This window comes from Calidris pugnax, unplaced genomic scaffold (genome assembly GCF_001431845.1).
Source record: "Calidris pugnax isolate Ruff unplaced genomic scaffold, ASM143184v1 scaffold42, whole genome shotgun sequence".
Classification (NCBI taxonomy): Eukaryota; Metazoa; Chordata; class Aves; order Charadriiformes; family Scolopacidae; genus Calidris; species Calidris pugnax.
The window spans coordinates 2,114,911-2,125,904 of record NW_015090920.1 but is presented as its reverse complement, the minus strand read 5'-3'; the positions used below and the strand labels follow the sequence as shown (position 1 = coordinate 2,125,904).

Below are 10,994 nucleotides of genomic sequence, written 5' to 3'. Positions count from 1 at the left end.
GTCCTTTTTTTGTCACCCTTTGCTGCTAATCCATGTCTCAGAGCTGCTCAGCTCTTGTATGTATACTCATATCCCATGGTGGTGGCTGAGTCCCACCAGCACCGTGGTGGTTCCCCGCCCCAACACAGAATCACAGAATCTTCATGGTTGGAAGGGACCTTTGAGATCAGTGAGTCCAACCATAACAACCAACCAACCAACCAAAAAAAACCAAACACAAAACACACCATGAACAGATACAACCCAACAACCTTGGGCACTATAACATGCCCTGAAGTGCCACCTCTACACGTTTCTGAAATATCTCCAGGGATGGTGACTCCACCACCTCCCTGGGCAGCCCATTCCAAGGCTTAATAACCCTTTCCATGTAAACATTTTTCCTAATCTCCAACCTGAACCTCCCCTGGTGCAACTTGAGGCCGTTTCCTCTTGTCCCATCGCCTGTTCCTTGGGAGAAGAGACCGACCCCCCCTGGCTACACCCTCCTTTCAGGGAGCTGGAGAGAGCGAGAAGGTCTCCCCTCAGTCCAAGAATTAGTAAAAAATCTCAAGATTTGGGAAGGCTAAGCTGTCTCTCACCAGGTAAGTTCTGCTCTAGTAGTCACTCTCTCCCCGGGGAAGATTTAAATTGGATTTTTCCTCCTCTTCCACTCTCCTTACCCAGCGTGACTTCAAGCATTCTTTCCTCTCTGCCTTCTCTACCTGGGTACAGCCTGTTCCTCTCCACACCATCAAATTCTGCTGCCTTCACGCTCTACAGTGACACTTGGGAAGCAAAAAAAAGAATAAACAAAGACATGATTTCACAGGGCATCACCACGGGTGCCCCTCCTCACACCCAGAGAGCAAAACTCTGAGGAATTAATAGGAATTTACTCCTCCTGACGACACAGAAACGCGTTGCCCATTAGTTACCACTCCCACCTGTTCAGCTCCAAAGGTTGAGCCTTTCCAACAAATGCAAACCAGCTTTTTGGTGGTAAATAGCAGGTATTTATTTGAAATGAAAAAAAAAGAAAAAAAAAAAACCAAAAAACTTCAGTACCTGAACTATTGCATTTCATCATGTATTGTTGTAATTGTGTTACTCTACCTTTTTGCATTGGAGACAAATATACAATGAACATTCAGATATCACAGATTGCACACTAGATAGTAAATCGTCAGGCCTTTTACATAACCACCAAAAAACAGATATTGGATTCTGCAATATAGTACAAAATTCCACACTCCAGTCTTAGCCAGTTATCTTCAATTTACTCCTGATGCTGTACAAATAAATGGCCATTTAACTAGGGCTTACAAGTTAATAACAGGACAAAAAAAAATATACATTGCACTGACACAAAAAGTCAGCTGTGTTAATAGTCATGCAACAAGTAACCAAACTTGCTGAAATTAAAAATACTTTCTAAAAACAGTTTTAACTGCATAAATATTTTATACACGGTTCATTTACCGAAACGAAAGTTGAGTCTCTTAAATGATACAAAGCAAATATAAGTTTCTACCCATTTTATACATAAGAAAGTGCAAAATAACTTATCTAAAGAGTTTTGCTATCGGACTGATGACTGTCGGCCGGAGGCAGCCAACCCCCTCTCATCAGCGTGACGTTACACTACACAGGCATGGCAGGAGTACATGGGTCAGTACACTACAGAGAACAAGGCAGGAGAAGACATGTGAGGTACTTGCAGAGAATACAGCCTACTAATGTTAGTGTACATGAGTATAGTTTTGCTCGACAGAGTCTTTTTTTTTTTTTTTTACAGGGAAAAACAAAGCAAGTGTTTGCATTAGAAGCTCGAAAGAAACGGGGGAAAACAAAACACCTCAAAAACCCACTCCCCAAGTGAACAAAGCAGTTGCCCACAGCACCAGCTGCCAGAGGGAACACAGTAAGTCTGGTTCTTCCCCCTTCACCTCCTCCCAGCACCACCAGGGTCTGAAGGGTCAAGAAGGGAGGCTGTGGTGATTCCACCTGCACAACGTAAACCCCGACTATCCTCTACGCTACGCAACTGTAATTAGTAATTACCTTGATTTTTTCCATGCCAAACATGGAAAGCACAGCCCCGTAAAACCTGCTGATGCAGCTGGATGCAGTTGACCACCCTCTTCCCTGATGGTCCCACTCCCTTCACCACCCCACGTTGGTCCTACACAGTGTTTCCACTAGGACAGTGTCACTGTCACAATCCTGGCTTCTGTTGGGGTTTGGTTACGCAGCCATATGAGTTCCAATCCGTAGGGAAAGAAGACTTCTTTAAATTTGGGGCTGATGTGAAATCTGGAGGGCAGGGGGAAGAAATCCCTGTTGGACTCAAAAAGGCATTTGAGAGTTGTTAAAACGGCCTTTCCTTCAAACCAAAAACGTTAAAGGCCGCTAAGCCTGATCTTCTGAACTCTGCTGGTTTCGCATCGTTTTGGGAAGGGTGAAGGCAACGTTAGAGAGAACACAGAAATCCTGCACACGCTCACTGAGGACCTCCTCCCCCTTTTGAGGGACAAACCTGTCCTGGTGTCTCCACTCAGTCACCACTCTTTGGATCCGAGGGGATCTGTTTGGGTCAGATCATCTCAACCAACCTGCATTTACCCAACAGCGTGCAAGGAGAAGCCTTTCTGTTCAATTGGGGGACTTAGGACACATACCAAAAACAGGAAAAAATATCTCATTTTACAGACCAGCACGTACATAATAAACAAACATGTATCAAAATACGGTATTTAACCCTTCAGTGCATAAACATGTGATACCGGGGTTAAGTGGTTGGGATGAACAAATGATTCACTGCTAGAAGCTCAAATCAGGAGAAGACAGGTGTGTCCCCACAGCACCAAGGACCTCCTGGAAGGAGCTCCCACCCCACCACGGAGGGTCTGGCATCTCCCAGGGCAGTGCTGGTCCAGGGCCAGAGCCTGTCCAAACCATTCCAAGGGAAGGACACCACCACCACCTGGAGTGAAGACACCAACTGAAGGACCAACAGAGGGAAAGAGCAGGGCCACCTGTCTTCTGCTGGTTTGGGTCACATCCTCACCACGGTGAATATACCTAGACCTAGATCTCTTTGTCACCCATTTACAAAATATATACACCTACGGTAAAAAACCAAACCAAACCAAACCAAACACACCAGGTATCTCTTTGTCACCCATTTACAAAATATATATACACCTACGGTAAAAAAACCAAACCAAACCAAACACACCAGCCTGCTCCCCCCTCCCCCCAAAACCCACCAGCAATTTCCCACCTGGTTGGGAAATTAAATCCACGGGGTCTATCCAACGCTCACCTTCCAAACCCCAGCGGGCATCGGTGTTCATCTACTTCATCCCACACGTAGTGCAAAACAAACGAGAGAGTAGTAAAAAAATACTGCAATTAAATTCGTTATCGGAATTAACTTAAAAACCGCAAGGGAAATCTACTTGTCCTCAGGTTGATGCCACGGGCTGAAACATGAAGACAGCTCTTGGAAGCGTTTCTGACCTGACCAATATCACCCTATCATCCAGAGCAACGCCTCATTGTTCCAGAAATTGGGGTTTTTTTTTTTGCAAACAAGCTACAGGACAACAGCAGTTCAATTTTAGGCAGGAGGAATTGGCTCTGTATCTATACGCCAGCCAATTGCTAGGGACTAAAGAAGTTAAAAGCTGGTTCTTGCACTGCATGAATCAGCTGCTAATGAACATCAAGTAATTAACAAAACCGCAGCTCTGACATATATGTATAAAAGAGGCCTCATTAAATATGAACAACACTGAGGTGGTCAAGAGTTTGGTATAAAATGCAACACAAGTGTACAGTTTAGTTCCTGGTTATCTTACAGCTAGGATAAAATACTCCAAGTCCTAGTCTCAAAAATGGTTTCTTTTGAAAAAATCCATGTAATTCTATGAATAGCCTTACTTAAATTAAGATACTGTGGGCAACTGAAAGAACAAACATGCACAGACTGGATTTTTAACAGAAAAACGCATAATGCCTTCGAGTTTTCTGGTTTTTCTTTTTTTTGTTTGTTTTTTTTGTTTGTTTGTTTTTTTAAACATTCGTATTTAAATCGATAGATGAGATAAAGATGCCACACAAAGTATAGAAGTCTAGTGGTTAATCTGAAGTCCCATGTAACAGGCAGTTAAGTTCATATTTAGATAAAAAGGCCATTATACCTATTTACAATATACACAGTTTGCTCGCGAAGAAGGCAGATTTACAACTATTCTTCTAAAAAGCCTTCCCCTCCCCCTCCCCCCCGATAAAGATGACTAGCTCTACAAAACAAGACAAGAACGGGTTATTTAGGATAAGTGAGGATTTTCTGGACAGCCACGTCAACGCAGGTTTAGGGGTTGACAGTTCTATTGGATCTGTGGTTATTAACCATGTCTTCCTGGGCCTTGCTCTTCACTTCATGATGCCCTCAGCCTCGTTTACCTTCTGTCAACACAAATCAATTCAATGATCCCTTTTTTTTTTTTTCACTTTTTAGTGCTTAAAACTCAGTAAAAACTTAAGTGTAAACAGACAATATTCTGAATCCCTTCCGATCAGCGCACGATACTCTCCCCAGTCCTCGGGGCGACGGCGGGGGCTGGGCTGGGGTGGGGTGGGATGGGGGGGGTTGTCTCTGTTTGCTGGGACCCCATCAATTTCTGGACCCCTCCTCTGAACCCCGCTCGTGCTGCAGGTTGTAGAAGCAGTTCTGGCAGACCCTGACCGGCGACGAGATCTTCAGACGCTTGATTTCCGACTGAAACCTGCTGCACCTGCAGAGGAGAAACAAACAAGGCTGTGAAAAAAACACAGGTCCTCTCCTCACCTGGCCATCTTCCATCCCAGGTGTGGACATTCTCATGATGCTTTCAAAGACCAGAGAACTCTCCAAACTTCACTTGAGGAGGACACGCGACCCAGCGTGGCAGAGGAAGAACTGGAAAGGTATGATCACCCCAGTGTGAAGACTCTGGGTGAGAGGGAGCTCTTGTCACCAGTTTAGACCCCAATTATAGCTACAGAGAGGAAACTGGAAATACCATGCCTGACCTAGTGGACCAGGAGGACACGCGACCCAGCGTGGCAGAGGAAGAACTGGAAAGGTATGATCACCCCAGTGTGAAGACTCTGGGTGAGAGGGAGCTCTTGTCACCAGTTTAGACCCCAATTATAGCTACAGAGAGGAAACTGGAAATACCGTGCCTGACCCAGTGGACCAGAGAAGAGACCCCACTCCCACCTCAGCTCACATACATCCCCCCTGTGTCATCCACTTTCCTGCCTGCTACTAAATCAGCACCCTTAGTCCTGCATAACAGTTCACATTTTGACCAGGTTGCTTGGAGAACGACAAGAACAAGTGGTGGCTGCAAAAGAAGTTTGGTTGGTTGGGGTTTTTTTTGGTGGTTTTTTTCCTTTGCCAAGTTCATTTCTCTGGGGTTTTTCCCAGATTTCATTCTCTCCTGATACCTGTCTTGCAAACTGGGTTTATTAATCATAGAATCATAGAATCATAGAAGCTGGAAGGGACCTCCAAGGGTCATCTAGTCCCACCTCCCCACAGTCAGCAGGGACACCCCCAACCAGACCAGGTTGCCCAGGGCCTCATCGAGCCTCTCCTTGAATATCTCCAGGGATGGGGCCTCAACCACCTCCCTGGGCAACCTGTTCCAGTGAGGAGCTGGTCTGCCTTTTCCAATTCCTCCCTGAAAGTTTGGGGAGTTCTGATGGGCTTTGATTCATCGGTTGTGTTTTGGTAAAGGGAAACCTCAGTCTTTCAGCAGAGTTCTGTGGCACCCAACACCCCCAAAGGAGGCTCTGGGTGGGCTTACTTCTGGCAGAAGAGCTGTCCACAGTTCCTGCAGTGGTGACGCCTCTCGGTGAGCGAGAACCTGACGGCGCAGCCCGAGCAGCTGTCCCCCCCCTCGTCCTTCACCCAGTGATCTGCTGCTGAGCGGCCGGGCTGGTCGCTCACAGACCAGCTGAACACTCTGCCTCGGCCGTCCCCAATCAGAATTCTGCTGTGATCCCTGCAAGAAGGAACAAAAAAAAGCAAGTTTTCCAGCCAACAGCTCTGGCACCGTAACTCGTGTGCACCTTAGCCTGGTCTGATGGAGAAACGGAGCTGTCACAACACTCCGTGGAACATAACGCAGCTCAATACGTCTAATTATTTTAGTATTTTTATTTTTTTTTATCTCAGTCCTTTTTTTATCCCTCAGTCCAATACGTCTAATTATTTTAGTATTTTTATTGTTTTTTATCTCAGGCCTTGAACAAGGCTGCCCTAGACAAAATCACAGATTTGTCACAGTTTGTCACCTTCTAGAGATCATCCAGTCCCACTCCCCTGCCAAAGCAGGGCTGCCCAGAGCACATCACTCAGGAGCATCCAGGTGGGGCTTGAAGATCTCCAGAGAAGGGGACTCCACACCCTCCCTGGGCAGCCTCTGCCAGGGCTCTGCCACCCTCACCCCAAAGAAGTTCTTCCTCACATTGGAGTGGAACTTCCCATGGTCCAGCTTGTGCCCGTTGCCCCTCGTCCTGTCACTGGGAACCACTGAAAAGAGTCCGGCTCCATCCTCCTTCAACCCACCCTTGAGATACTTGTCAGCATTGATAAGGTCTCCCCTCAGCCTTCTCTTCTCCAGGCTGAAGAGTCCCAGCTCTCTCAGCCTTTCCTCATCAGGGAGATGCTCCAATCCCTCCATCTTTGTTGCCCTTCGCTGGACTCTCTCCAGCAGTTCCCTGTCCCTCTTGAACTGGGGAGCCCAGAACTGGAGGCAGGATTCCAGTTGTGGCCTCCCCAGTGCAGAGCAGAGGGGGAGAATGACCTCCCTCCACCTCCTGGCCACACTCTGCCCTACGCAGCCCAGGATCCCATTGGCCTCTTGGCCACAAGGACACATTGCTGGCTCATGGAGAGTTTATGGTCCACCAGGACCCCCAGATCCTTCTCCTCAGAAGTGCTTTCCAGCAGGTCCACCCCTAACCTACACTGGTGCCTGGGGTTCTTCCTCCCCGGGTGCAGGACCCTACACTTGCCCTTGTTGAACCTCATGAGGTTCTTCTTCTCTGCCCAGCTCTCCCCCTGTCCAGGTCACGCTGGATGGTGGCACAGAGAGATGACAAAACAGCATCAGGTCCTCAGAAGTGCTTTCCAGCAGGTCCACCCCTAACCTACACCGGTGCCTGGGGTTCTTCCTCCCCGGGTGCAGGACCCTACACTTGCCCTTGTTGAACCTCATAAGGTTCTTCTTCTCTGCCCAGGTCACACTGGATGGCAGCACAGAGAGATGACAAAACAGCATCACACCAAGAACAACGGGTGGTTGGTAGGGCTTCCTACCAACGGCATGGAGTCCCTCTGGAGCTACTCACTCAAGTCCCTCTACTACTACTCACTTGGAGATGCCGAGGGCGGTGATCTCGGCCGGGTGTGCGTTGTCTTTGCGATCGAATGCCGTGTGCATAGTGAGTTTGCTCCTGAACACCAACTGACGCTCCCATCTGTAGCCTAGAAATGAGCGAGAAGCGGTAGGGGGAAAAAAAAAGTTTCCTCTGTTCTCATTTTTGCTCCCTCCTCCCCCAACATACCTGTACCCGTGACTTTACGGAAAGAAAAAAGATCTCCCCCCAGAGAGGACTCTCTCTAACTCAAGTTAGAGGAAAAACTCTTTAAACTCTTTAACTCAAGTTAGGGGAAAAAACATTTTTCAACCACTCCCCAGTGCACGTTAAGAAAGGAGAGGCTACAAAACAACACACAGAGCTTCTCATTTCTCTGAGTCCAGCTGGGAGCTGTAGAAGAGAATGGTGACATCCACAGGGAAGCCCTGCCCCAAAGCCTGCCAGGATTGGGATAGCTTCATTTTATTTATTTATTTATTTATTTTTTACAATCTATTCTCTTTTTAAAGATTTCCAACTGTCATTACTTCTCAGAAGGTCACATGCTGCATTGTATAACACCATAGAATCATAGAATTGTCTAGGTTGGAAGAGACCCTTGGGATCATCGAGTCCAACCATCTCCCCTACTCTACACAGTCCTCCCCTACACCATGTCCCTCAGCACTGCATCTAAACGGCCCTTAAACACAGCCAGGGATGGGGACTCCCCCCCCTCCCTGGGCAGCCTGTTCCAATGCCCGACCACTCTTTCGGTGAAAAATTCTTTCCTAATGTTCAATCTAAACCTCCCCTGTTGCAGCTTGAAGCCATGCTCAGCAGTAAAACTGAGAGGAGAGGTTTTGGGGGAAGGCAACCATTTGCTGGGCCGTTAATCGTTCTGCTTGTGGCGAGTGATTGCCTTTCCCATCCCTTGCTTTGTCTTCCTCTTCCCTTTGCTCATGAGACCATCCTTACCCTGACTCCCGAGTTCCCTTGCTTTTGTCCTTTCTATTCTCCCCACCATCCTGCTGCAGGTGGCTCTGGTAGTGGAGGCAAAGGGGGTGGCTTCGCTGGGTGAACTGACCACAACTTCTCAGGAAAAGCTTGAACACCACCCACACCTTTGCCTGCATTTTTTTTTTCTCTTCACTGACCATTTTTGGAATTGAAAGAGGACAGAGAGAGACTGCCTCATGGGTCCGTGCTGACAGTGCCTTTATCTGACAGAGGAATTGCACTGAATTTTTTTAGAGTTGGAAGGGACCACAGAGATCATCTAGCCCAACTCCCCTGCTAAAGCAGGATTGCCTAGAGCTCGTCAGAGCATGTTACAGAATCACAGAATCTTCTAGGTTGGAAGGGACCTTAAAGATCATCTTGTCCAACCATCAACCCAACTGACAAAAATAGACACCCACACAACAAACAAGGAGCATCATCACTAAACCAGACCTCCCAGCACTACATCAACCCGGCTTTTGAACACCTCCAGGGATGGGGCCTCAACCACCTCCCTGGGCAGCCCATTCCAATGGCTGAGAACCCTTTTGGTGAAATAATTTTTCCTAATATCCAGCCTGAACCTCCCCTGGAGCAACTTGAGGCCATTTCCTCTCGTCCTGTCGCCTGTGACTTGAGAGAAGAGACCGACCCCCACCTCTCCACAACCCTCAAAGCGTGCCTCATTTCTTTTACCTGGTTTGAGCTTGCTGTAGTGCCGTGCTTCGGCGTAGCTGGGGTGTGGGTGGTTGACCTGAGCATGGGGATGCATTTTTGCTTGTCCCTCAGAATAGTTCACGAAGATAAAGCCGTCTTTCTCGTCCAAGCTGAGCTGGTCTGACCACCTCCTGGAGTCATCGGAGCCGCTGTCTGCTGACCACGCCGCCGCCGCTCTGTTGGATGCCGACCGAGGCCTGTGGCTGGTGCTGCTGGGTTGGCTCTGGCTCTCCTGCAGCTTGGTGTCCTGGCCTACGCATGGATCATCTGCCTCGGAGTCACTGCTGTCCTCTTCGTGGGCTTCCTGCCCTGGATTCACCCAACGGGAGAGAAGACATTGTTAGGAAGGCTGTTTAGAGCCTCATCTTTTTCCCTACTCTGCTGCTGCACCACCTACAACCCAACAGGTACCACCACAGCACGAGCAGGGGGACACGGCGTGCAGGCATCTCAAAGCTTTGCAGGGATTCAGCTCCTGCCAGGAGTCCCACTATTCATGTTTTTTTACACCGGTCTGTCAGAAAACAGCAGTCCTTAGCTGAAGCTATTTCACAGAATCATCTAGGCTGGAAGAGACCCTCGGGATCATCGAGTCCAACCATCTACCCTACTCTAAAGTTCTCCCCTACACCATCTCCCCCAACACCACATCTAAACGGCTCTTAAACACATCCAGGGATGGGGACTCAACCCCCTCCCTGGGCAGCCTATTCCAGTCTCTGACCACTCTCTCTGTGAAGAATTCTTTCCAAATATCCAGTCTAAACCTCCCCTGTTGCCGCTGGAAGCCATTTCCCCTTGTCCTATCATCTGTAACTTGGGAGAAGAGCCCGACCCCCCCTGGCTACACCCTCCTTTCAGGGAGTTGTAGAGAGCAAGAAGGTCTCCCCTCAGCCTCCTCTTCTCCATGCTGAACACCTCCAGCTCCCTTAGCCTCTCCTCATAAGACTTGTGCTCCAGACCCCTCACCAGCTTCGTTGCCCTTCTCTGGACCCGCTCCAGCCCCTCAATGTCTTTCTTGTGGTAGGGGGCCCAAAACTGGACACAGCCCTCAAGGTGGGGTCTCACCAGTGCCCAGTGCAGGGGGATGATCACCTCTCGGGTCCTAGAGAGGTGATATCCTATGATTTCCTATGATAGTCCACCCGAGGTAGGCTATGATAGACACAATGAGGAAAATTTTCAAGCAAATACTCATACTAATGAGCATTATGTGATCCAGATCCAAATCCAGGTCGTATCTTCAATACGAAGAGGGCAAGAGGAAGAGGAGATGGCTATAATAAAACACCCATCTAGCAGGGACCAAAATCTTCTGAGAGGGGAGAACGATATGGTCAGCACTGCTTGTCTAAACAGCATGCTGTTCCATCAGCAGATTTTTTTAACTCTGCTGCTATGATTCCATTTCAAAATAATAATAAAAAAATAACAAAAATCCAAGTTTCGGAAAATGGAAGCATCCGTTGGGTTTCCCAACGGCAGAAACAACCACACACAGAGAAGTTCAATCTTCACAGAAAACAAGCTATGATGAGTATGATTTTTTTTTTTCTTACTCAACAGCAGTATGAAACTACCATAAGCAAGGTGGTGAACCAAGAACTCAGATGCTTTATTTATTGTGCCCACTGGATGTCTCTTGTCTTTTGGGACAAAATCCCCCTCGTCTACTCCGCGCTGGATACAGCGTACATGCACACCATGTGGTTCTACCTACGTGTGGGGAGGATCAGAGAAAAGGCAAATACAAAACACTTGTCAGGAGACATACCTATTTGTGCTTCCTGACAATCCTCTTGCATTTCCAGCATCTCCGCAGGCTCTGGAGCTGGTGTTTCTGGTACTTGCAAAAACTCCATCCGCCAGAACTG

General features: G+C 48.0%; 1 protein-coding gene across 1 annotated transcript in view; it reads right to left on the bottom strand.

Annotated features, from left to right (window-relative positions):
* Positions 1-972: 972 nt before the first annotated feature.
* WDFY3 (WD repeat and FYVE domain containing 3) overlaps positions 973-10,994 on the bottom strand; it is a 197,175-nt gene continuing 187,153 nt past the window's right edge. The window contains exons 62-67 of the mRNA XM_014949934.1: positions 10,895-10,991; positions 9,100-9,429; positions 7,417-7,528; positions 5,844-6,041; positions 3,185-4,784; positions 973-3,107 (exon numbers count right to left, since the gene is read on the bottom strand). Of these exons, the coding sequence (XP_014805420.1) occupies positions 4,664-4,784; positions 5,844-6,041; positions 7,417-7,528; positions 9,100-9,429; positions 10,895-10,991 (858 nt within the window). The 3' untranslated portion in view covers positions 973-3,107; positions 3,185-4,663. The remainder of the gene's footprint in view (positions 3,108-3,184; positions 4,785-5,843; positions 6,042-7,416; positions 7,529-9,099; positions 9,430-10,894; positions 10,992-10,994) is intronic.